Source organism: Myotis myotis, unplaced genomic scaffold (genome assembly GCF_014108235.1).
Source record: "Myotis myotis isolate mMyoMyo1 unplaced genomic scaffold, mMyoMyo1.p scaffold_m19_p_5, whole genome shotgun sequence".
In the NCBI taxonomy this organism is placed as follows: Eukaryota; Metazoa; Chordata; class Mammalia; order Chiroptera; family Vespertilionidae; genus Myotis; species Myotis myotis.
Window position 1 is genome coordinate 44229639 of NW_023416357.1, and position 27853 is coordinate 44257491.

Below are 27853 nucleotides of genomic sequence, written 5' to 3' on the forward strand. Positions count from 1 at the left end.
CTTCATAAGCAGATAGAACTTTAAATTTTTATAAAGGAAAACAACTATGTAACCAGCAAATACATCATGATTTAGAAAATGTCACCACCCTAGAAGGCTCTCTCCTACTCCCTCCCAGTGAGTAATCTCCAGAGGTTACCCCTGTTCTGATTTCCATCACCGTACATTAGTTTAGCCTGCACTTTCATTTTGTATAAATGGAACCATATACCACACACTCTTTAGTGCTGGGCTATTTTTCTCAACGTAATGTTTGGGAGATTTATCTAGACTCTTTCCTGCAGTGTATCTCAGTCATTTCATTGCTGTGTGTCATCCCACTGCATCACTATATCTCAGTGGATGTGGCTGTTCTGATGTGGATGGGCACCTGGGTTGTGTCCAGCGTGGGGCGATCGTGAAGACTGCTGATACGAACATTCTGTGTGCAGCACATTTTGTAGAGCCTTCCCCATGCAGGAGAGCCCAGGTTACGAGTTCCGCCTTCCCCAAGTGGAAATTAGACCTTAGCTGCCCACTTCCCCAGCTGCATTGGCTTGTGACCTAGGCTTTGCCAATTAGATGGGCCAGCCTATGACTTCAGTTTGAGGGGAAATCATGAGGAAGCAGCTGGTGAGAGTGATGAGTGAAGAGATTCTGAGCTTCCAGGGGCAGAGTGGCGCTGTAGATGATGCCTGTGATGCCAGCACCAGACATGGCACTCTGCCTCCAAGCAGTCCCGGGAGGTCCCCTGCTATTGTCCCCATGTCCCAAATTTCAAAGCCTGATTCTCTCACCAAACTTCTTTGAGCCCCATAAATAAATTCTTATTCTGCTTAAAGAACCTAGGATGGGTTCGTTTATTCCTGAAGAGAAGGAAGTATTAGAACAAGTCTAGATAAGCCTTATTTGACCACCATGGGAACAGGAGATATAATGACTCTTTTAGAAATGTGGACAAGCCATAACTGGTTTGGCTCAGTGGGTAGAGCGTCGGCCTGAGGACTCAGGGGTCCCAGGTTTGATTCCGGTCAGGGGCATGTACCTTGGTTGCGGGCACATCCCCAGAGGGGGGTGTGCAGGAGGTAACTGATCAGTTACTCTCTCATCGATGTTTCTAGCTCTCTATCCCTCTTCCTTCCTCTCTGTGAAAAATCAATAACATATATATATATGAAATATGGACAAGTCCCATTTAATGCTTAAAAGCATGGACTCTAGAACCAGTCTTTCTGGGTTCAAATTCTTTATGACTTGCAAGCTGTGTGACCTTGGGCAAGTTACTCAACCTCTCTGTGCCTTAGTTTCTTCATTGTAAGATAGTGAGAAAGCTCAGGTTGTTGTAAGGATGAAATGGGTTAATTTATGGCACAGCATGGTCCAACACCTGGCACAGTAAGTGCTATGTGTTTGCTGTTTTCACTATAATTACTTATGACAGGCTCCTGGGCTCTTTCAGATAAAAACTGAGTCAGCAGGAAAGTGCCAGCAGGAGTAAGTGACTCATTGGAGCAGTATTATTTGCACAGTGGGAACCTCCAGTGTGTTTGGTTCAAAAGAATGGAGGAAGGGAACTGTAGTGGTCAAAGAGGGTGGGCAGTGATGGCCTTGACCGACTTGGGAGCCCCACTTCCAGCGTGCTGAGGGCTCCCTCTGCTCCTCACCATTCCCTTCTCTTTATTTCTATTCCCTCCTCAAACACCAGAATCGGTTTTCTCTATGTGAAATCAAGTGTGTGTGTCCCTCCAGTCCCAGGGCCTTACATTACAATCTGGGGTCCCTACTTTTCCACTGAAGCCTGATTCTTTTCTGGTAATTTCTCAGCCCACAGAGAGGAGACCTCCTTTGTGGGATGCAGAGGTTTGCACAGCAGATATTTGCTTCTGAGGCAGGAGGCCTCTCATGTTGTAGGCTAGGCGGGGCTTGCAGTATGAAAAGCCCAACAAAACATCAGAGACGCCTTCCTGAGAGCCAGGGTGCTGCACCGCAGGGATTGGCACTGTCAGGGCAAGTCCTACCACGTGGCAAATCTGAGCCGGGGTCCAGGCCTGGGATTTGGGGCAGGAATGCGTGCTTCCTTCTCGGAGTTCCTCCCTCAGAAGGGGTCCAACTGCGTTTAGAGTAGCGATTGAACGGTGAGTATAACCCTCTATGTGACCAGGACTGTCCCTATGTCAAGCATTCTGCCCTGTTTTTCCTACTAGGAAACTTCAATTTCTTAGCCCAAATGCCCTGATTTCTATTTCTGTAAATGTGGTCCTCACAGGTGTGTTATTAGTCTGAGAGAGCAGAAAAGAGGGAAGGTGGTCTCCCCTGAGCCTAATCTGGGGTGTGAGCTGCTCCGAATTCCATGGAATAGAAAGGGTAGGACACATGCTTGGAGAAGCCCAGGGCTGGTCCCCACGGCCATCCACACCAGCAGGTCTGAGCTCTCTATGCCCAGGTGCCCCTTCCACTGCTGAGCCAAACATCCCTGAGGCCCTGAGAACAGTTGTGCTGAGTCTGGGGTGTCAAGGATGAGTGCAGCTGAGGTCTTGTCCTGGGGGGATTTACACTGAGGAAAAGATTGGACAAGCACACAAAAAAACGGCAACATGAAGTAGAAAACAGAGAGGCACCATAAAGGCCTGGGCTACTGATGGTGCACCTTTTTCTCATGCACAGAAATCATGCAGTTTTCTCCGAGGCTGCCCTACTCTGTAACTTGATTTTTGCTTAGCTCTCGCTGTACTAATATTTTTCCTCATGTGTCACTCCATCCTCATTACACTGCACATGACAGAAACCGCAACTGAGAATGCAGACTTCAGTGCTGGCTTCACCCAAAGGTGCAGCATATCATTGCCCCCTCCCCACTCGTCCACCCTTTTTGAAACATGTCTTTCTGTTCTGTTTTCTGCAGCATCAACTTCACCCTACGGCTGGCTCTCCTCCGGTGACAGGATGATTGCTGATTGTCCAGAGGCCTTTTGGTTCTCATCCACATCCAAGTAAAGAGACAGCTCTTCCCAGAGTAGCCATGCACACAGTAACATGCATGACAAAAGAATACTGAGCTCCTGACGCCAATTGCCTGCATTCAGGTCCTTTCCCAGTTTTCTCCCAGGCTGATGAGAGGGCATTTGCTTGACATGTCTGCACTGAAGAGCCTGCTCCAGGAGTTCTCAAGAAGGCCCAGTTTTGGCCCCAAAGGGGAATCCACGTCTCCCAACTTCTGGGAGAAATAAAATTGGTATAGTTTTCAAATCGCTCCCAAAGTCTCCTTGACTCCTTTTCCACTTTTACTCCTAAGATTTCGGAACTTTTACAGCTCAATCTACGCAAGAGCATGCAGCTTGTCCCCCCCACCATCTGAATCTGCACCCACGGCACCAGGAGAAGCTGAATCCAGCATGAAGACACGGAGCCCCAGGGAAATTTGCTCGGGGTCTTTGGTGCTCTACAGCAGGATAAAGGGATTCCTTGCCTGGGCAGCCAGATAGCCTCAGTGTATGACAATTTGGGCAGGCCATGACAGTGACAAGATATGGATTCAAGAGCATATATTCTGTTGTGTGACCTTCACAAAGTCACTCCCTCTTTCTTGGAACACTTTCTTTACTAAGCTTCTGGGACACCACACTCTCCAAACTCTCCCCTGTCTCCCTGCTGCTTCTTCACTTTCTCCTGCCAGCCTCCTTCTCCTCCTAACCTCTGAATAGTATTTTGCCTCAGGGCCCTCTCCGGGACCAGCTTCTCAGGTATGGTTTGAAGAACTCTGGATTAGGCTCTATCTACACTTGTGGAATCAGCTCCTCCCACCCCTAATAGCTTTGGACAATTCAGATAAAATTTCCCCTCCCTCTCCCATCTCCTCCCTCCAGCACCTCCTTCCTTCCTTTCCTTTCCTCTTCCCTTCCTCCCTTTTTTTTTTTTTTGTTAAATTATCTGGATACTGTCTCCCTCTACAAGTAGTAATTAGGGTTTCCAGATATGGCAGTTAATTGCTAACATTTTTTCTCTTAACTTGTCTAGAATAAGACAAAGAGGATTTTCGCTGTTATCAGTGAGAAATGCTTTGTTGCCCTAAAAAATCAACTTAAACTGACCCTCTTGGGAAAGAGTCCATGAAATACAAGAGGGGAAAACAATGACTCTACAGAAGAGCTTGTTCCCACCCCTTGGAACAGAGTCCCTTTTACCAACCTGTTTGATCAGCTGGGGAAAAAGCATCCTCATTTACATAACCTCCTGGCCCTTTGTGTTTCAAGGTGGCACAATTCCAGGGATGCAGTTTCTATATGAATGAAGGAGGCTGAAGGCCCACAAATGCCCATCAGACATTCACTGATACAGCTTCTGGAGATGGTTCAGGATTTCTCATTATTTTCATCTGTTACAATCGTGTGTGGAATGATCTAATATTTACAAATTTGTATGCTCTCTTCAACAATCCAATCACTGAGTATTAACTTAGAAAATAGCTGTGCATCATTTGGGTGCCTGCTGCATATAAATTCTCCTATTGGGTGCTGCAGGGGTTAGGGAGACAGCCTTGCCTTGGAGAAGCACCTGGTCTGGTGAGAAGCAGTGCCGAAACATGAAACCCTGTTCCTGACAGACCGAGCACACCAGGAGCAGTCTTTTCTCTACATCGTCCATCACCTAAATACTGTGTTGAGGACGTAACAGGTGATTAATAAACAGTTCTTGCAGTGAATTTCCAGAATTAAACCCCACAGTGATTACCGGCCAAATTACAAAGGAAACGAGTTACCTTCTGTCACTGTTAGGGGTCATATGACAGCCATAACAACTTACATGGTAGGAAGTGATGACAGATAAGAAGTTGAGAAGCATAATTCTTGTGGTTCAAATCAAAAGGATATTTGAGTAGACAGGATGAATCAGCACTGAGATTAGCTTCAACACCACAGATATTGCTTATTGGGGAAAAGAATGCTTCACATCTGAAAAAACAAGTGATTAGAAGGTTGGAATACTCATTGCAAAATTGTTTTTGTATGAATTCACACCCTTAATGGTTTCCTCTCAAAACTGGAGCTCATCAACTAATCAGGTGTCAACTGGCTTATGGTTCTCAGAGCTGGAATGTGACCACAGAGAAGGAAATAAAAGGTCTCCTGAGGCACTTGCCATCTCCTCTGCATCGAGAATCGTCCACATTTACTTATTGTCTCTACTCTTGTATCTCCTCTAAAGGACAACCCAGCTGGGTGAAACCCAAATGAGCACAGCACTGTCTCTTACGCATTTAAAATATGTAAAGAGAAATAATCACTGTTCTCATGCTACTTTCAAATGGCAATTTCCCTATTATATTGTTTTTTAATAGAAGGCCTATTAGGTTTTATTTTTTTTTAGGTAAAATGGAAAAAACACTCAACTGCTCAGTGAGGCAGAGTTAAAATATTCTGTAAAGACAGCACTTACAAAACAGGCAGAACCCCTGGGCTACCAATTTGTGAACATACAACTAGTGGTACAAGACATGTGTATTGTCACAGATTCATGGCCCAAAAAAGGATTTTATTATTTTTTTTCACAATAAACACTTCATAGCCAACCATTTTTATAAGTGACTAAGGGGAATAAAAAAAAATATATATATATAGCAGAATCAAGTACTGGTGCTCCCTGGGGCTTTCAGAAGCTTCCTACCACAGCTGCTGGGCACATTATTTCCCTTTCACTTACATTTTATAGTAGAGGGTCTTGGTTTCCTGGATGTATCTGCAAGATTTGTTAATCAAATGAATTCCAGTCCTAGCAAGGGTGTCGAGCGTGAGCAAACGTAGGACAACATGGCTTCTGGGGATAGATTCTTCCAGGGGCAGCCAGTCTCCCTTGTTTGGGTATTTTTGTTATGGTTAAAAACTCCATGCTGAAATTTTAGCTTCCTTTATCTTAATCCTGAGAAATCCCTGTCATAGATAATTATAGTTTAATATGAACTAGTGTAGCAAAGCCCATTGGATCAAAGTCTTTTCTGTGTCCCATATTTTCAAAATGGCCCAACACACTTTGTTTAAACATAACTCTTCATCTCCCTGTGAATTGTTTTCCCCACCTCTGAAGCTCCAAACCACAACCCTCACCCCTTCTCCATAGCTCAGAATAGCATATAAACCTTAACTGACAGATTTTCCTGAGTCTCACATTTGTATGGAACCCCCATATGTAAATATGTAATAAATTTGGTTATTTTCTCCTGTTAATCTGTCTCATGTCTAATTAATTTTTTAGGCCAGCCAGAAGAACAGAGAAGGGTAAAAAGAAAATTATTTTTCCTCCCCTCTAGAGCCAACAGCATCTGATACCTTCCTGGGAACAGAGGGGTTGCACTCCATTCTTGTTTTAAGTATAATAGTGCAAGTATGCAGGGAAAAGTCAAGGTTGCCATTATGCAAAGCCACTTTGTGACTCCACCCCCTGCCATGGAAACACATTCGTGGATAAGTGTGAGTGCTTGGATGTAGCAGATGAGTATGTTTTCTGTGTGAGTGGGTTTGGGAAAGTATGAATTCCCATGTATATGTATGCATATGTTTGTGAGCTCTTGTGTATGAGTATGTGTGCACATTTTTGAGCGAATGTGTTTGTATGTTCATGTGTATGTGTTATTGTGTTTGTGTGTTTGCTTGTGTATTTGAGTGTGTGTCTGTGTGTGTGTGTTTATGACTGTGTGAGTAAAAATGCATTGTGTATGGGTGTGTATTTGTGTGTAGTTTGTGTTGTGTATGAGTATGTGGAGTGTAAATGTGTGCATGTGTCTGTTGCGCGCATGTGTGAGGTTGGGTGTGTGTATGCCAGTATGGTTGTGAGTGTAAATGTGCTTTTGGATGAGCATATCAGTGTGTGCCTGTGGGTGTATTTGTATATGGGTTTGAATTTTTGTGTGTAGGAGTGCACATTGTGGGTGTGTGTATATGTGCGTGCATACTTTTCTGTGTAAGTATTGTGTATATCTTTGTGATTGTATTTGTGTGTGTGAGTGTGTGTGTCTGTGTATTGTTTGTGTGAGCGATGTGTGTATAATTGTGCCAATGTGAGCATTAGTGTTGTGACTGCGCAGTGTTTGAGTGTGCATTTGTGTGTATGTGAGTATATATGTCTGTGTGTGCCAGCGCGCGTGGGAACGGGTGTGCGCCGTCGCCACGCGCCTCCACCTCCCCGCAATCCGCCCCATTGCGCCCCATTGGCGCAGGAGCAGAGACAGCGGCCCCGGCGCCGGGTGAGCGGGCTGCACGCTGCTGTCACAGCCGCCGCGCGCCTTTGCCCTTTAAATCGGTCTCCAAGCCGATTACAGCTGATCTCCCACGTGACGTTTTACCTTCTGTCTCCCGGAGCGAGTTGCCCGAGGACAGTCCTCCTGATCTGCTGCGCATCCCGCGGCGGGGTCGGCGGCTCCCGCAACTTTGGGCAAAGCAGCGGGTGGCCCGGGCGCCCCCACGGGGCCACTCTCCCGGGGAACGTCGGAGGCTCCCGGGACTTCGCCCGGCCAGGAGGGCGGCGGAGAACGTGCCTGGACGCAGCCCAGCGCCCCTCGGACCCGCGCGGCGCCGCGCCCCGGAGGCCGGCCGGGGTGCCCTGTGCGCAGCGTCTGGAAAGGGGGCGCCCTTTGCCAACCTGGACTCCAGCGAGCGAGCGCTGGGGGGAGCCGGCCGGGAGATGGTTGCGAGGCAGGGGTGAGCCCCCTTCTCTCCCCCCGTGCCCTCACCATGCAGAAGAGCGTGCGCTACAACGAGGGGCACGCCCTGTACCTGGCCTTCCTGGCCCGCAAGGAGGGCACCAAGCGCGGCTTCCTGAGCAAGAAGGCAGCCGAAGCGAGCCGCTGGCACGAGAAGTGGTTCGCCCTCTACCAGAATGTGCTCTTCTACTTCGAGGGCGAGCAGAGCGGCCGCCCGGCGGGCATGTACCTCCTGGAGGGCTGCAGCTGCGAGCGGGCGCCCGCGCCGCCCAGGGCCGGTGCCGGACCAGGCGGCGCCCGGGACGCGCTGGACAAGCAGGTACCACGCGCCCTCCGTCCCAGCTTTCCTGCCTCCGGCCGCGGCACTCCCAAACCCTTCTAAGCCCGGAGGCCCAGGGCTCCACCGAACCCTGGGTCCATGCCCGAGCTTCCCCTGCTGCGTTAGCGGCCCGGAATCTGCACGCGCCTCCCCGTCTCCATCCCTCCCTCTCCCCACCTCCGTGTCATCAGTGGGAATAGGGACTCGCCGTGACCCTGACAGCGGTCGGGACTTTTCAGCTTAGTTACTAACCACCCACGGCTTTCGGGAGGATTTAGTGTGGTAAAGGTGTTGACACCTGTTGGATTTAGGAGGAACTAACAAGACGGAACTAACTTATTTGGGAAAGTTAGGTGTCTCCCTTACCCGGCTGGTGCGAGCATTCTCTTTGCCTGCAGATGTTTGACCGCTGGCTGTGCAGAGAACAAGCGGGGCTCCCAGGACAGACAGGCACTTTCTGTTGTCTATTTACAGTCTGTCTTTGTGGTTTATTGCCAGTTTACCTCGCTAACATTTGACCTACTGGGTCTAATTATGAAGGTAAATGTGTATTTAATTCCCTCAGGATTCATATTGGCACCACATTCCTGCTATGTTTAAACATGTGGGTATTTAAAAAAGACCTCTTCACTGTACTTTTAAATGAGTGCTTTGAAAACTGTTACCTTTTTATTCTGGACCATGATTTTGTTAGTTTTGCTACGTACTACTCAGGGAGGAAAAAGCCCCTCTAGATTTAGTAACTCCCGCACCCCATTCCTGAAAATGCGAAATTTGTCTCTTTTTTTTCCCCATCACCATTTGGCTATTAAAGTTAAAGCAGACTAATTTTATGCTCTCAAATGTTCTCACTTCACTTCTAGATCTTCACCTTGGAGAAAATGAGGCTGATTGTCTTTGCTGTTGCATAAAAGCATTTCGCAGCTGAATTTTCTATGCGAGTCAGATTAAACAGCTTCTACTGAAAACCGCCTAGGGTGGCTGTGGGAGGCGCTGGCGATGGGATAACGGATAAAAATGCCTACCTACCTACCCCCTTGGTGCTCAAAATAATGTGTAAAATTAAGATGAGTTCAAACTAGATGGACCAGAAGTTTGATTTTTCCCCCCACTTTGGTTTCACTATAAACTATGAACAGACTTAAGTAATTAAACTTGTTATAACACTTACAAACCTGAAAATTTAAAAATATGTCTTTTGGTTTTAAGGGCAAGTTGAGGGTCATTTGAAAAGCTGATGTCTAATTTTGTAGATATGGATACTAGAAATATAAGCTTAAATTTCAAGTCATTCATTCCAGAATTTAAATCATGAGGAGAAGAGTTTTGAGGAAACAATTTTTTCCCCCAGGATCTATTTATTTTTCGATTGGTGAGATTTTATTTAAAGTTATGTGTTTCAAGGCCCCACAAGCCCCAAATAAAAGGTTTTTTTTCAAGTGTTGTCATGTCTAAAGTAAAAGAGACTTTAAATTACTCTGAATATATATAATTGACTTAATTCCAAATTATGTTTTCTCTTTGTATTTATGCTAATATCGGCAGATAGCACATTTATTTATTTGAGCTGGGGTTGGGTATGGCTGCCTGTTAGTTAATATTCTATGAAAACCAACATTTCTCTACCTGGGGCATATCTGAACACTCATATTCAAGACGGGTTTCTTTACACCACACTTTGCTAAAGAAATGTAACCTCCAGAAAGTTTGACTTTTATGCCACTTTCTAATGGCAGTCCTACACAGGTCATCTTATGAAACAATTTTCTCTGTTTATCAAACATGTTATGAGTACTTCTCCATCATTTCATACATCTCCAAGAGGTTGGAAATGAGAACCTCTGGTGTTCGTAGAAAAGCTGAGATGAAGAGAACAAGCCTTCCAAATGGATTAGGAGTTGGATTGGGAAGTCTGTCGAACTTTGTCTTCTCTTAGGCATGCTTCTGTGGCTTGGGTGAGGTTAGCAGATGGGTTGATGCTCTTCTCCACCACTGCCTGTTTGGGTGTGTTTGAAGAATTAAGATGAAACTGTGATGATAAGAAACAAGAAAAACTTCCTACCTTAAAGCTACATTTTATACAGTTGGTCCCCTTTCAGTTAATTTGTGTTGCTAATGCACTCACTTCATCTCACACACCTGGACTGCTGGACCTTGTGAAACTGGGGAGTTGGAGGGTGGATGTGAGGCACTGGGCAGGGGTCCTCTCAAGGTCTGCTTTTCCCAGCATGCTTCTGGAGCTTCCCACATAAGTGTCTGCATCAGCTCCATAAACAAAGTTGAAGGTTAGGGCTTGAAATGTTACTTAGGGAGGCAAAGTGAGTTTCCTATACCAGGTGTCTATGTGACTTCTTGAGGCAAATCTCTTAACGTTTTTTTCTTCTATTATTTTCTTCTGTTAATGAAATCTTTTTCTTAATATGTAAAATTAAAGGTTTGGCTAAGATGATTTCCAAGTTGCTTTCTAATAATGACGTCTGTTTCTAAGGTTATAACAGACAGGGTGAGTTTTTTGCTGTGTAGAGGATGTGAAAGATAATTTCACAAGCTTTAAATATTACCAGGTTCTGTAATAAATACTGCATCTGAGAAGCTAAGGACAAGCAGGTGATTGAAGTGCACATTCTGATAAACCAGTTAGGTTAACAGCTGTGCAAACCTATAGTAACATTATTGCCTGAATCAGAGACATTCTAATCATTCACATTGGAGAGTGACATATGGTAATGTCATTGACAGTTACTATAGTTGATATAATTTTTGCTATGAAATGCCTCTAATCATTCTTGCCAGTTTAAAATTCTACTCCTTCAAATAATTTTAAAATTCTAATTAACTGTGTTTTTAAGTGACCTATAAAAAGAAAACACTCATTGATTTGATTCACCCAAATAATACTTCAAAGTAAGTTGATTGACAAAAGAAAAACAATTTTTTTAACCACGTCATCTTAAACTGTTTCCAGGCAAGAAGAAAAAAGGAAGGTGTTTTTCACTTTCAAAATGTGCCTGGTTGAAGGAATATTTACAGTGCTCCATTTTTTCCATAGTGTCCCAATGTTTCACTTTGGTAGGTTGTTGGGAGGTTGCAAGGTCTCTTATCAACCTTCCATAGTGGCTACTTCTTAGCAGTAGTTATGGTGATATGATCTACTCCAGGTCTGAAGACTGAATAATCTTGAAGACTGCCTTACTAAGGAGCCAATTGAAATCCACTGAGCTTCAAGAAATTTCAAATCTGGGTGGGATGGGAGTTGTAGTTGTAGTAGGTGAATCACTTTTTTTGTTCATTCTTATTTTCCTTTTGAAAACTACTTAACGGGCAGTTGCAGTTCTTGAGAAACACAATTGCAGACCATTACATTTTCAAAGAAAAATGGGACTTATGCTTAAGCAAACAAGTTTACAGAGCATTCATTTAGCTCAGTTGGGATCTGGCAAAGCATTTGCCCTCTGGGTGACAGTGCACATCTCAGTCAGTCTGTTTAAGTGGCTGTGTCTGTCTTGCCTGCTAGCAGGAGAGACATATAGAAAAAAACCATCTATATTCTTATTTTTTGGGTAATGTTAAGTGTTCTCTTCAGCTTGATTTCAGTTATTTTTTTGGGAAAATGTCTCTTTAGTTCTGGAGGTTAAAGTAATAGATGCATGTCAGATTTGTTCTGAATTGAACACGTTGATTTAATTTTAGAGGGATTAAATGTTATATGATTTCCCTGTCACCTTATGACTAGCCAGTCGTTTTAGCCTTCCTGCCTTGACCATAGGCAGAGGATTTTAATCATTTTATCAAATTAGGCAGACTTTCATGTAAATACTGAAACATTTGCAGAGGGTGGGGAGTGTGGATGGTGGGATTTCATTCTAGTTCATGTTCTTTAATTGATGCATAATAGCCAACTCAATATTTTCTTTTCAACCATGCTTATTGAACATAAATAAAGAAAATGTGGGATAAAATATTTGCTAAATCTTATAAAAAGTTTTAAAATATAAGTTAGGGAAAAAAATAATTTTTTACTGGAACTTTGTAATCGTTTTTCCATTTAAAGTTAAGAGAAGAAAAATCATTCTTCCATTTAAACTTAAGTAAAGTGGATGAGCAAAATTTAGTTATGTTAATTTTGGCTACAGTAAACATTACTATTTATATTATTGTACTTATCATTAAGAATTTAACATTGCCCTAGCTGGTTTGGCTCAGCGGATAGAGCGTCGGCCTGCGGACTGAAGGGTCCCAGGTTCGATTCCGGTCAAGGGCATGTACCTGGGTTGCGGGCACATCCCCAGTAGGGGGCGTGCAAGAGGCAGCTGAATCGATGTTTCTCTCATCGATGTTTCTAACTCTCTATCCTTCTCCCTCTCCCTTCCTCTCTGTAAAAAAATCAATAAAATATATTTTTTTTAAAAAAGAATTTAACATAGAAAAATCCATCTCTGATGCAACAGATTTACATAAAAATGCATTTTTATTGTGACAAGTATGTTTCAAGTGGGTTTCAATAAGTGGGAGCTAAATGCACTATTTAATGGTGGAAACTATTTGTAGTGTGATGACATAATGTTTTTCCTTTTTCAAGAATTAAGATATATTCCTTATATATCCTATAGAGATATATTCCTTTCATTGGGTAATGATATGTCTTAGAGTAAATGTGATAACCAAATGTTTCTGGTTTAGTGAGTCAATGCTAATAGTTTATTAAAACAATTGTTGATATTGCAGTGTGTTTAAGGCAGATTATATTTTAAATTTGGTTGTTTACGTATTTTCCAACAAAGTTGCCTTCTATAGTCAATATAAGTTTAATTTTGTGGAATACAAAACTTTAGCCTTATTTTGTAATGAAATAAGCCAGATGGGTAAACAGTATGGATTTACTCAGGTCTTAAATCCTAATTTTAAAATTTTAAAGTAGCTTTGTGTTTTTTTATGCCTTTTCATTTTTTTCTATATGACAGGGATATGTGTGTGTTTATTGAGTGTGCTATCTTTTATCATTAAATATTAAACATTTGTTTTGCAGTTATATGTGTTGGAGAAAACAGATTTAAAATTTCAAGATGTGAGCTGTAAATCCAATCTCTTTACAATTTGGGTAGCTTTAGTTTTCAGGAGTAAGGATGTATAATGACTACATTAAATTAATCACAGTATAAATTCCTCTCTGAAATTAGTTTACCTTAATTTAAGACTGCATATAATAAAATCTTAGTACTTAAAACTAGAAATTATATTTATTAGGTATCAATATAGCACTGTGGTAAATGTTTGGTTATTTTATAACATTTGGTCATTATTCAAAAAATTGACTATTATTCCAAAAATTCATTACATTTCAATTGGTGTAATTTCTAAATATTAGCTGATTGAGAAATTATAAATACATTATTTTGGCTCCACCAAAGAGCATATTTTAGCATTTTTGCTCAAGAAATTCAAATATGATTATGTATGTTTAGAAAAAAAATAGTAGCAGGTTTTTCTTTTTCTTTTTAAATATATTTTATTGATTTTTCACAGAGAGAAAGGGAGAGAGATAGAGAGTTAGAAACATCGAAGGGAGAGAAACATCGATCAGCTGCCTCCTGCACATCTCCCACTGGGAATGTGCCCGCAACCCAGGTACATGCCCTTGACCGGAATCGAACCCGGGACCTCTCAGTCCGCAGGCCGACGCTCTATCCACTGAGCCAAACCGGTTTCAGCTCTTTTTCTTTTTTTATTTGAAAAAACATGGTGTTAGTAGGTGGAATGAAGATGCAGAAAGCACATGTTCTCACAGTTTTCCTTTTTATTGGCACTTGAAAAACATGATTCAATGAAAAATAAGAACTCAAATTATTTTTCCTAAACCTCCTCACAGTGAATGCAAAATACCCCAAATATACTTTTAGTGAGATGGCAAAAAAAAAGTGTACATTGATCTGTGTTTAGTTTAATAATAGTTCTTTGCAAACTGTAAAGGAAGAAATGAGAAAGTTGGGGAGGTGCATATAAGCATAATTTACAGCATCAGAGTAGAAATTAATGAAAGAATTCTCATAAGATTGAGAAGACACAAATAAAATAGCAGTAATAAAAGCTATGACTAAAAATAAAATTGATTGATCCTATAGTGCTTTATTGTTTTGAAATGTAGGTCACAGTTTCTTTTATTACCTCTTCCATACTTACCAAGGTGACGTTGCTGAGACTTATGATGCTGGAACAGCAGGGATCTGAGGACTCTGGTTACTGGTACTTTGCATTCTTTTCAGGTTCCTGAAATGTTTTATTTTGTCATTGTCTGATTTAATTTAGACATTGCCTGATTCATTTCCTGAACTGTATTTATGAGCCCATGCCATTTGTGTGACTAACTTAAACAGTGAGTTTAGTGCTGTCACATAGATGGCCGATTAGAAAGGAGGAGGATTCCTGGGTGAGCTCTGTGGGAATGGGGAGCTGGCTAAGGCTCATTGTGCAACACCGTAACTCATTACAAGAGAAGTCACGACGAGATAATGTCAGTGACACATGGGAATAGGAGACCGCTAATATCCAATATGAATTTTCTTTCCTTTAACTTTAAGAATATCCATGTCCAGTTCAGATGGCGGTATTGTGTATGGTTTAGCTCAGGAGTTTCACTGTGGGACTTTCAGTGTTAATGCAGCTACTTATGATATTGAGCAATTTCTCTTTCTAAGCCTGGACCCCTGCCTATAAGAAGGGGATCATGATAGTACCTACCTCATCGGGCTGATGCAAGACTCATAGGCAATAATCCACATCAACCTCTTACCATTGGGCCTGGCGCATGATGAGTCAGCACATTTGTCAGCTGGTGTTCTTATTACCCCTTTCTATATAATTCTTCTTTGACTTCTTTTTGTTTTCATTACTAGAGGCACTCAGGAAGTATTTTCCTCCTTTTCTCTTTAAAGAATACTTTTGATTTAATACGCACTAAATAGAACAATTCAGGGAATGCCAATATACCCATCACCCAGCTTCAACAATTAACTGTCTGCTTTCTTTTTATTTCTGTTTCCCTACACACATTTTTGTTTTGTTTTTCTCTTAGACTATTTTAAAGCAAGTGCCGGACATCATATTATTTCACTCATAAATAAAGAAGTTTTTCCTTTTTGGCATAGCCCCTGTGTGGCACTGAAGATTGTACTAGATGTGGCTCTGAAAAGAATGATAGTGGAAAGAGTTTGTAATGTGTTTCTGTTTTAATGTGTGTTATTAGGATGGTTGTATTCTTTTGTTTTTTGATATTATTATAAAGGAAAAAAACGTAAGTCAGTAGTGAATACATAAAGGTGGTGGAATTCACTTTTAAATAAGCTCTGGAATATTAAATCCTAAAGCAAAGAAATTTGAAATCAATTGTTTAACCGTGATTATGGTATAAAGGTATTTTCACAATTTGTCCTAACTCACAGGGAAATTATTGGCGATTCTCTTGCTAAGGACTCTTCTCTTCCTTTTTGAGGTCCATTTACCAAACTCTCTCAGCGGGGCAGCTGGAATGGTCTTGTTTAGAATCAAGAAGAGCGCTTCTACCTCTGATGCCATTAATAGTGGCAGGATTTTACATAGTTTTGCAACATTTAGGATGTCATCCATAACCAATGTTTCATCCATCTTTCAAAATCAATTCCAAGACCCAACAGTTAGTCAATGTTATTTCAAGGCAATTACTAAGGTTTCCTTAATCAAGTGCCTAGTTTGTTTTTTCTACTGTTGCTAAACTTTTCTAGGGTTAGTTGGTTTCTGTCATATGGTTATTTGTTTTAGGCCCTTTTCATTACAAGGGAGATACACTAACTCAAGTCTTGAATTGTGGTCACCTCTGTGTGTGGTGGGGAGACAGTGGGAATTCTGTTAAGCAATATAAGGGTGCGTCTCGCTCACCTTTTATTGTGACCTAGCTATTCTTTGGCTGTTGGTACTGGCTGACCTGTTTTTCAGCATATTTATGCCTTTTGGTTCCTCACTGTTTTCTCACAGCTCTTGCTTCCCCCAACTTCAGGCTGCTATGCCCCTCACTGTACCAAATCAATGTATTGTAGCCTCTTTCTCTCTGCTTTTTTCTGTTTTAAGTCTCACTGCAGCATCTCTTCTTTACTCAGAATATTCAGGCTTGTATTCTTGTGGAAGAATCTGATGGGCTCAGTTCACATTTTGGGCCTAGACAAAACCACTGGCCTCTGACTAGTCCAAGGATTGGCTGTCGAACAGCAGGGGCCGTGGATAAGGTAGTTTTATGGAAAGAGTCGGGGTGTGATAGACATTATTATTGACATGTCTATAACATGCTAGTTAGTATTATTTTTACCAAACTAATATTTATTCATTTTAAGCCAAATTCTCTTTCTTCAGTAGCAGTTTTACACCCTTGTCAATATAAGATCTTTCCAATAATACAATTATGATCGCTCTTCTGGGCCTCATTGGCCTCCTGTATTGCTTTGGGTTCATGGTCATATTTTTTACTTTTTATATTTTAATATTCAAATGTTATTTGAACATTGTTCTGTTAACAATAAATTAAATATAAAGCTCTTTTTCAAAGTATGGCATACATACAGAAAAGTGCACAAGTCATAAGTGTGCCACTTGATGAATTTTCACAAAGCAAAAATATTTATGTATTTTTAAAAAATTTATTTTTATTGATTTCTGAGAAGAAAGGAGAGGGAGAAAGAAATAGAAATATCAATGATGAGAGAGAATCATCGATCAGTTGCCTTCTGCAAGCCCTCTACTGGGGACTGAGCCTGCAACCTGGCATGTGCCCTGACTGGGAATTGAACCGTGATCTCCTGGTTTCATAGACTGATGCTCAACTACTGAGCCATACCGGCCGGGCAGTAAAAATATTTTTATAAGCAGCACCCTGATCAAACAATTTGATGTGAACAGCCCTCCAGGAACTAATCTCATATCTGTTCCTCTTCACTACTCCTAATCATGGGTAGCCACTATCTTTACTTCTAACATTAATGATTGCTTTGGTCTCTTTTTAACTTTAGCGTGGACTCCTGCAGTAAATACTCTTTTGTGTTAGGCTTCTTTCCCTCAGCATCATATTTTTGAGATTCATCCATGTGTTGGGTGTTGCATTCATTACATTCCTTTGTGGTATTTTCCTGGGTGAGTACACAACAATTTCCATATCCATTCTTTATCTACTGCTTGATGGACATTTGGATTGTTTCCAATTTGAGGCTATTAACAAACAATATGGCTATGGAAATTGTGGTACAAGTCCTTTGTGAACATAGATGTTTGCATTTACCTTGAGTATATGCCCAAGAATGAAATTGTTGGTTCATAAAACATGCATCTATTCAGCTTCAATAATTATAGCTAAATACTCTTTCAAAATGGTTATATCAATTTGTGTTCCCAGCAGAATTTCAGTTGCTGTATACCCTTGCTAACACTTTTATCAATCACTTTAGTTTTAAGCATTCTAATGGGTGTGTAGTTGTATCTCCTTTTGGTTTTCATTTTCATTCATCTGATAATGAGGTTGAGCACCCTTTCAAGTACTTACTGACCGTTTGACTGTTCTCTGTTTCAAACTGCTTGTTCAACCTTTTACCCGTTTTTTATCGAGCTGTCTTGTCTTATTGATCAGTAGAATTTTTTCTTTTAATTTTTAAAAAATATGTTTTTATTGATTTTTGAGAGAGAGAGACGGAAAGATTGATGAGAGAGAGACATCAACATCTATTGGCTGCCTCCCAGATGCTCCCTTGGCCCCCGCTGGGAATCAAGCCTGCAACCTGGGCTAGTGCCCTGACCAACAGGGAGTTAGAATCAGGGACCTCCTGGTGCACGGGTTGAAGCTCAACCACTAAGCACACTGACTGGGCAATCTGTAGAAGTTTTTAATATTAAGTGAAATTGTATGAATTACCATTTTTATATGTCAAAAATGGCTGAATATCAGAATTTCATATTGTTCATCCGAATGTATATGAAGACATGAGTCTTTTGTCAGTTATATGTATTGCAAATATTTTCTCATACTCTGGCTTGCCTTTCTACTCCCTTAAAGGTTTTAAAATTTAATGTAGTATAAGCTGTCTACCTTTTTCTTTTTGGCATCCATTTACTCATGAAATGGATGGGGGTGGGAACAACATCCATAGGTGCTGTTCGTGGAAGGTGTCAGAGCTGGGGTGCTCCCCTGCTGCTCTGTGGTGAAAGCAATTGCATGGATCACAGAAGACAAAGCAGTAAGCAAGAGAGTGCACTTGCTGCTGTTTTGGTTTGTCACGTTTTCCCTTGTGAGGAAGGCTCCAGGTCAGTTCTAAAAGACAAAAGGTCTTAATGTTCTTTCCTCCCTCACACTTCCTTCGTCTGAGGTGTCCCTTCCCCAGCACTGGGTATTGCTCTTCCTCTAGAATTTTGGCGCCTACATGTAATTTGCACCAAAAGACTTACACTCCCCCCCCCCCCCCATCACCCCCCTGCTTGAACCTGTACCTTTCATCTAGAAATGTCAGGTGCAAGAGGGTCATGGGCACTTTCCTAAAACTTAACCAGAATTAAACTTGAATCCCTGACACCCCCTTTCAGTTACGCTGCCCCCTGGAGGGTGTGCCCACCAGGCTGGCCTGGGAGTGTTAAGAGAGAGAAAAATGCCCAGCAGTGGTAAGGACAGAGTCCTCAATTTCAAAATGTATCTATCTAATGCCCTATAACCCACTTTGTCCTGATCATTACCCAGGAAGTGGCCAAGAAAGGATGACCCCTTCCTCAGAATACCTGCATTTAGTGCTCAAACGGCCTTACTAACGTGTATGGACCAGGAGGGAATGAGGGAGAGACAGTTAGACAATCAGTTCATTGTTGAGTTCACAGATTAGTTTCAAGGGCCACAGTGGTGTGGCTGGAAATAGGTAACCAGTAACCTGAAGAAGTATCAACAGTAGTGAGGCAGCACTGATGACCCTGAAAGGGTTCCAACGTCTTATGCAGCCAATCTTCCAGAATCAGGAAGGGGTTGACCCCTTGTGACTTGGTCTCTCCTACTGTGAGACAAACAGGTCAACTTTTGTCAAGATCACAAGTCTGCCCTGCATGGTAGCCTCTGCATTAGACACAGAGTCAGGCTCCATCAGCAGCTTCGTTCCAATGGGTTCCCATGGGCATCTACATGAATGTTCCAGACAGTCCAGTCAGCAGGCATGGTTTGTCCCCAGGTTCATGTTTCCCAAGAAGAGTCTTTTTAAACTGCCAGTCTGTAGTTTTCCAGGTGGTAGACCGAACAGCTATACCATTGGCAGCAGCCCCGAAGTCTCAGTTTTGCCCCCTGACTGGATCAACTACATCCGCTTTTGCTTCTGCATAGCTGACTCTGAAGCTGAATACCCATAGGACCCCAGCAGGTACGAGTGGGTTTCAGTTTAGCCAGACTCTCAGTGAACCAGGCCCAGACATTTAGGGAATCTCTGTGAATTGAGGGCCCCATTGAGTCGCTGGCTTGGCTTCAGGTAGCTGAGCAGATAAAGTTCCCTGTAGAGGGATGATTGCTGTTTTTTGTTTGTTTGTTTTTCTTTTTTAATGTAAGGCTGAGATGCTGCTAAACATAGACCAGCAATGTTCTAGGGTATATTTTTTCCATTTGACAAGCAAGGTTTGGCCCTTCTTACTTTATTAGTTCATGAGTCTGAGTTGATTCATTCTAAAATGGGAATATCTGGCTGGAGAGCTATAAGGTTTCTATGGGCCAGTTTTGACAAGGGTTCAGCATAAGCTAATAATTGCCTGCATAGCTTGTAATTTTGTTTGAATGCTGGACAATGTGTATGAAAAATCAAAGAGATAATTTGATGCTCTACATGATGTTTTTTCTTCAGGGAGAATTTACTTTTGCTTTCTTGCAGGTGTTAGTGTGGGGTTATATTAATCAACTAGAGGCCCGGTGCACGAAATTAGTGCACTCGGGGGCGGTGGGGGAAGTTCCCTCAGCCCAGTCTGCACCCTCTCACAGTCCGGGAGCCCTGAGATTGATCACCCCAAAGAGGTAGGCCCCGCCCACCACCGCAGCCCACTGATCCGTGGCCTGGGTCTCCCTCTTGGGGTAATTGTGGAGTCACCCGATTGATCACCCCGCTGGCCAGTGGCCTGGGCCTCCCTCTGCGGGGTGATCATGGGGCGATGGCCGGGCCCCTAACCAATCACAGTGCACCTGCCTTGGCTGGCCTGGCACCAGTGGGTGTCATAGCATGGTAGTCCGGATGGTTGTTCTGCTGTTTGGCCGTTCAGTCGATTTGCATATTACGATTTTATTATTATAGATTCTGGAATTGAACTGGTGAAAGCATTTTTATGTATATAGTCTTTCTGTTCTGAGCCAAAGTATCTTTTTGTATTTGTTTTGTTGGCAATTTTCACCTGTTGTCTCTGGAACTGTGGAGTGAAAGGGTTGAACAGTAGCATCCTGTGATTATAGTGCCTTGGCTGTAATTTCCTGCTGTGAACACTATTATAAAAGTTCACTCTCAGCATGCCAGCTTGAGCTGAGACCATCCTCCTTCACACTCACCTGCCATGCACTAGTCTTCCAGTGCTAAAGATGCAATGGCATTCCACCTGATTGAATGGCACAGGATGCCCAGTATATTGAGGCAAAATTCTTGAGTTCAAGTTCTGGATCCATCAAATCCATTGACTGGATTGTCAAGCTTAGTCATTTTCTCATCAATGGGCACGATAATTCCCATGACATAAATAAAGTGGGATTATTAAATTAATAACCTAAGTGAAAAGTGTTTTGTAAACCAAAATCCTACAAAAATATTATTTTAAATACTTAACAATTACATTTTTTTTCACTTAAATGAGAGTGGTTTAAACAGCAACTCAGCTGAAAGCTTGGTTACCACAGATGTGTATTCTGTTAATTTTTATGTTCCATTTTGAGAACCAGCTAGCTTCTCTGCCCAGTTTGTAAGCATCTTTATGAGTCCAAGTTTAAAATTTTTTATGGAGACTATTTAGTGGCTGACAAATTCCTGAAGAAATGGTTGGAAGATTACTTTTACTTACTGCAGGAAAATATTAAAAGAATAGATTAGTGAATGGGTTTTTCTTTGTTATTTAAATCCTTTCTTTTGTATAGGTCCTTCTGACTGTAATAAATATTAAATATATTAAAGTGAAATTAATAGGGGATTTATTCACAAGCAAAATGTAGCTAAATTGATTTTGTGCTTTAAAAGTTTAATTTTCTTTTTACAGAGAATGTTTAAAATGTATACTGAAAAGTCAATAAATCCACAGCTTACTCATTTTTCTCCCTTTTGATAGAAACTGCCATGTTAATAGAACATTCTTTTTTTTTTTAATATATTTTATTGATTTTTTACAGAGAGGAAGGGAGAGAGGTAGAGAGTTAGAAACATCGATGAGAGAGAAACATTGATCAGCTGCCTCCCGCACATCCCCCACCGGGGAAGTGCCCGCAACCCAGGCACATGCCCCTGACTGGAATCAAACCCGGGACCCTTCAATCCGCAGGCCGACGCTCTATCCACTGAGCCAAACCGGTTTCGGCTTAATAGAACATTCTTAAAAGCAGGCTTTTTAAAATAAAAGCAATGTTTCTGGGGATCTAAGGTACAGTGTGGTGACTATAGTTAATAATACAAATTGCATCCTTGAAATTTGCTAACAGAGTAGATCTTAAATATTCTCTCTCTCTCTCTCTCTCTCTCTCTCTCTCTCTCTCTCTCTCTATCTCTCTCTCACACACACACACACAATGATGTGAAGTGATGGCTTTGTTAACTAAATCTTATCAGAGTAACCATTGCACAACATATAGTGTATAAAATCATCACGTTCTTCATTAAACTTACACAATGTTATTTGTCAGTTATATCTTCATAAAGCTAAGGAAAAAACGGAAGTCAGTGAATGGATACAGGTAGTGTATATTTTTTGACCCCATGAGATATATATAGATGTGACTGGTTGTTCTGGCACTATTGAACCCAAGAAGAAACCAGTCAGAGTACTTACAACTGTATTCCAGTTTTGTGAAAGAATAGCGAAGGCACTATGTAATTTCTTGCACATTTGGTAAGGGATTTATTCAGAAGCAAAATGTAGCTAAATTAATTTTTAAGTGAAATATAGAGCTTGTTTGTTTATACACAATTAAGTGTCAAGAACTAAAGTTTGAGATCTTGAATCTGTCCAGGTGTCTCAGACACTAACTTATGAACCCAAATAGACCTCTGCCTTAACTAGTATGCAACCTTCTAATTTTATGCAGTTGCAATGGAAATTAGAATAGAAATTATGATTAATATTTTAAAAGTAAATAATGATATGTGTATAATTCTACTTAGCTTTCAAACATTTTGCCCATTTGATTTCTTAATAATTCTGTTACTTGTATTCCTTTTAAAATTTCTCACTTTTAAGATACATTATTAAAATTTAAGTTATTCTCAAGAAAGGAGTAATGTTTATTGTGTAAAATTTGAAAATCACAGAGAACTATAAAGTAAGAAAATTAAAACCTGAAATTCTGTCACTCAGAGAAAACTATGTATTGAATTGTTGAAGGATTTCCTTTAAGGTTTTATTTTTTCTGTGTATGCACATAATAAATATATACTTTTTAAAGGGGGCATACTTCAGGTCACATTGTATGTCGAGTTTTGGATCCTGATTTTAAAAAAATATTTTTATTAATTTTAGAGAGGAAGGGAGGGAAGTGCTTCCATTGAAAATCTACTTGGAAAGATGGTAGATATTACTACCATCTGATCTTTACTGTGATTGGTTTTATCTTTCCCTGAAGCCCCCTTGGTCCACAAAATCTTTGGTCACTAAAATTCACGATGTTGCTTTTTCATACAACTACAACATTATCCACATTTTTGGCAGTGGGTTTTCATATTCTTCCATTGTGGTTAGAGAATGGCAAATTTGACTGGTAATTTTAGCCTGTCCTTAAATTTGATAATGCTACCTTTTTTGATTTAAAAAGACCAAAACAAAACAATTAAACCCTCCTGAGTTAGGATACTCATTCGTTCCTACCCTTAATGTTGCCAACAGCTGCCTTGCCTCCTTGGACTTACTGTCAACCTTTCCACTGAAATTTTGGCCACAATCAGAACTTCTGAAAGAATACCTCTGAACTTCTTACCCACTGTGGATTTCAATAAATGGGCTTTCTAGTTTTGATGTTAAAACAAAACATTTTTACTGAAGATTATTTTAGGATATTGGAAGGCAAGTTTGTTGGGAGAACGTCACTTTGAGTAAGGGAAGAAGGTCCATTGGCTTTTCACCTGGCACCCATGCTGGCCAGCGAAATGGGCCACTTCCAGAGAGTCCACTCGCCACATGCCCTGTGACCCCAAGTCACCAAATTCTGCGGTATTGCTGCTAATGACATCCCAGTAAAATCCAGGCAGGCATTTCCCAAGATACTTTGTAATCTCTTTTGCACATTTGTCTGAAAGTCACTTAAAGTTTTAGAGCTATGTATTTATATATCGGCTGTGTTACTGTAGTCCCAATACAACCATAACTAGTTATTTACGCAGTTGCTGTTAAGAAGTGAAAATCTGCCCTAGCCGGTTTGGCTCACTGCATAGAGCATCAGCCTGCGGACTGAAGGGTCCCAGGTTCGATTCTGGTCAAGGGCATGTACCTTGGTTGCGGGCACATCCCCAGTGGGGAGTGTGCAGGAGGCAGCTGATCGATGTTCTCTCTCATCGATGTTTCTGGCTCTCTATCCCTCTCCTTTCCTCTCTGTAAAAAATCAATAAAATAAATATTAAAAAAAAAAGAAGTGAAAATCTTCTATTTTAGGTTTTATTAAGACTTGTTAGTTTTAATATTATTTGTCTAATTGGTAGATACCACAGCATGGGTTCCAAGTTTTCCAGGACAATCTTGAATTTAAGATATTTTTCTCAGTCCCATAAGAGCATTTGGGTATTCAGGACATGGGGTCATGATTTGCTTTGGAAATTATGGTACCTGTACTTCCTGATAGGTTTGAAAAAAATCACAAGGTGCTGGTTAGACTCTTAAATGCGGTACAACTGAGATGGAAAGAGACTTTCTTACAATGAGGGGTGCTTGTTGCTGAGGCTTGTGAGTGCACTTGTGCATGTGTGTGTGTGTGTGTGTTGTGGTGCTTTAGTAACTAACCTCCTGTTTAGAAGGTATCCCATACATACTAAAAAGCGCATTTTTAAAGTAAAGCATCTAGTTTCAATGGGAAAATTGCAATGTATTACATCTCTTTAGAGAGCAATTATGTATGAACAATTATGTGTGTTCCAAAGGGAAGCAGGAAGTTGGACCAGGGATGAATTCACTAACAGAGCCCCACAGTGACAGGGCCCATGCCTGAAATGGTAGGTCAGGTTGACTAGTGGGGCTTTTCTGCCTCACCTCCCTGTAGTGGCTTTTAGGAGGCCTTGATGTGTTATACGCCGGACCCCCTTCATCAGAGTCCTGGCAGTTCATTCCTCATGTACACAGTACACTAAGCAGTCTTTGAGCATTTGCTGGAAAGCACTGTACTGAGGCGGATGAGAGAAGTTTAAGGTCTAATCTGTGCAGTCCTAAAAGTGCCTGTCTGTGGAGGAGATGAACTTGTGTGCTTGAAGGAGTTCTCTGAGCATGTGTGAGGCTTAGCAAAGGCTGTACATGTTCAGGGGAAAAGGACCTTTTTCTGACTTTGTGTCAGGGAGGGTTGCAGGAACATCCAAGGTGTTTATGCTTATACACGTTGGAATTTGAATTAAAAAGATAACTTAAAATATCTTTAATAATTTTAAAAAATTTGATTAGATGTTAAAAGGATATTTTGAATACACTGGGTCAAATGACATGTATTACTAAAATTAATTTTACCTGTTTCTCTTTATTTTTTTTCTATGTAGCCATTAGCAAATTTAAAATTAGATATAGGACTTGCATTTGTGGCATATATTATTTTTCCATTGCACAATGCTGATTATAGTATAGCATCCAAGTTTATTGCCCACAGAGCTCTATTGTCAAGGAGTTTTTTGAATAAACCTAGCCGATTTTTCTTGGGGTACAAGTTTAGCAAGCATGACAGAGCCCTACATATATTCTGAGAGTTTGTATTTTGTTGACAGCTAAACTACAGTTTAATAGATGTAAACTCTTACCTTTAAATAACAACACACACTTTCCTTTGTGTTTTTCAAATGCAGATATATTCTCATTATGTATGTTTTAAAATCTATGAGCTATATTTTTACTGTGATGTAAAAATCATGACTTCATCATGTCTACTCTGATTCAGCAAGTCCTCTTCTAGGGTTCTGTCCTAAGGATACGATTAAATGAATGTGTAAAAATGTGCATATAAGGATACTCATTATAGCATTGCCTTTAATAATGAAAAGTTGGAAACGGCCCCAATGCCCAACTATAATGTTTGATTACTTAAGTTGTGGAAAATCTACATAATGATATTGCCAATATAAATGATGACAACGCGTTATTAAAGAGTACTTATAGGCAATCGGGATTTTAAAGAGAAATATATGAATTTATTCTTCAAAAATTCTGAAAGAAAAACAAGTTCTAACTATTCATACTGATTCTCTGCAGATTTTAGGTCATTTTAATTTTCTTCATGGCTACTTATATGTTCTAAGTTTCTGTAATAGACATGTATATCTTATATAATTAATTAAAATAGTTTTCATTTAATAACTAAGTATGAAATAGCTCCTTGGAAATAGGAACAGTTCAAAGTTCTAAGTGAACATATTTATGTCACATGGGAATTCAAAAAATAGAATTTACTGTCATATAATAAGAGATATTAGATAAAAAGCATTTTCCCTAGATTAGTTGCACATTGTAAACAAATGCTTCTAATAATAAGGTAAGTAGTCATTGGTAGGGAGTAAAGAAGTTTGTACTATCTAAAAAATGAAGTTCTTATTTGAAAATCTTCCGATCTCTACCCTGGGTTCTCCACGTCACCACAATTGTGATAGCCAGTGATTTTTTCCGCTAAAATAATTTCCTGAAAATTTTAAATGCTTTGTGGGTAGTTATTTTTAAGTGACCCAGTACAGGAAGGATGTGGAGGGGGTGGAGTACTATGGCAACTCCTGCCAGATAATGGAAAACTTGTTTGAAAGTGAACTAAGGCCACCAAAAGTAGTCTGAAGAGATTGCTATGTACAAAGCAAAGGCTTTTAAAAATATTATTTGATTTTTTAAACTTTATCTTTATTGTTGAAAGTATTGCAGATGTCCCCTTTATCCCCCTCCCCCCCCCCCCATGATCCCCTGCCGCTACTCCCCCTTCACTGCACTATTGTCTGTGTCCATGGATTATGCATATAAGTTCTTTGGTTAAATTCTTCACATCGCTCCCCTCTCTGAAATATGTCGGTCTATTGCATACTTCAATGTCTCTGGGTCTATTTTGTTTCTCAGTTTATTTTGTTCATTAGATTCCAGATATAAGTGAGATCATGTGATACTTATCTTTCTCTGACTAGTTTATTTCACTTAACATAATACTCCTCAGGTCCCTCCCATGCTGTCCCAAAGGGTAAGAGATTGTTCTTTTTTTTTTTATTGCTTAAAGTATTACAAAGGGTATTACATATGTGTCCATTTTATCCCCCCGCCATAGACAGTCCCCTAGCCTCCCCTATCCCCCAATGTCTTATGTCCACTGGTTATGCTTCTATGCATGCATACAAGTCCTTTAGTTGATCTCTTACCCCCCTACCTCCTGCCCCGCAACCCTCCCCGGCCTTCCTGCTGCAGTTTGACAATCTGTTTGAGGCAGCTCTGCCTCTGTATCTATTATTGTTCAAAAGTTTATAATGGTCTCTATTATCCATGAATGAGTGAGATCATGTGGTATTTTTCCTTCATTGACTGGCTTATTTCACTTAGCATAATGCTCTCCAGTTCCATCCATGACGTTGCAAATGGTAAGAGTTCCTTCCTTTTTAGAGCAGCATAGTATTCCATCGTGTAGATGTACCACAGTTTTCTAATCCATTCATCTACTGATGGGCACTTAGGCTGTTTCCAGATCTTAGCTATGGTGAATTGTGCTGCTATGAACATAGGGGTGCATATATCCTTTCTGATTGGTGTTTCTGATTTCTTGGGATATATTCCTAGAAGTGGGATCACAGGGTCAAATGGGAGTTCCATTTTCAGTTTTTTAAGGAAACTCCATACTGTCTTCCATAGTGGCTGCACCAGTCTGCATTCCCACCAGCAGTGCACAAGTGTTCCTTTTTCTCCACATCCTCTCCAGCACTTGTCGTTTGTTGATTTGTTGATGATAGCCAGTCTGACAGGTGTGAGATGGTACCTCATTGTTGTTTTGATTTGCATCTCTCGGATGATTAGTGACTTTGAGCATGTTTTCATATGAAGAGATTGTTCTTTTTTATAGCTGCATAGTATTCCATTGTGTAAATGTACCAGTATTTTTTATCCATTCATCTACTGATGGGCACTTGGGCTGTTTCCAGATCTTAGCTATGGTAAATAACACTGCTATGAACATAGGGGTGCATATATTCTTTCTGATTGGTGTTTCAGGCTTCTTAGGATATATTCCTAGAAGTGGGAATCACTGGGTCAAATGGCAGTTCCATTTTTAATTTTTTGAGGAAACTCCACACTGTTTTTCATAATGGCTGTACCAGTCTGCATTCCCACCAACAGTATACAAAGAATTATTTTTCTCTACATCCTCACAAGCACTTGTTGTTTGTTGACTTATTCATGATAGCCATTCTGGCAGGTGTGAGGTGGTACCTCATTGTTGTTTTAATTTGCATCTCTCTGAT

General features: G+C 40.7%; 1 protein-coding gene across 2 annotated transcripts in view; it reads left to right on the plus strand.

Moving 5' to 3' along the window:
* Window positions 1-7124: 7124 nt before the first annotated feature.
* The window catches only part of RASGRF2 (Ras protein specific guanine nucleotide releasing factor 2), a 183526-nt gene continuing 162797 nt past the window's right edge, over window positions 7125-27853 (plus strand). For both annotated transcript variants that reach the window (XM_036310218.1, XM_036310219.1), the window contains exon 1: window positions 7125-7988. In XM_036310218.1, coding sequence (XP_036166111.1) covers window positions 7701-7988 — 288 coding nt within the window. In that variant the 5' untranslated portion in view covers window positions 7125-7700. The remainder of the gene's footprint in view (window positions 7989-27853) is intronic.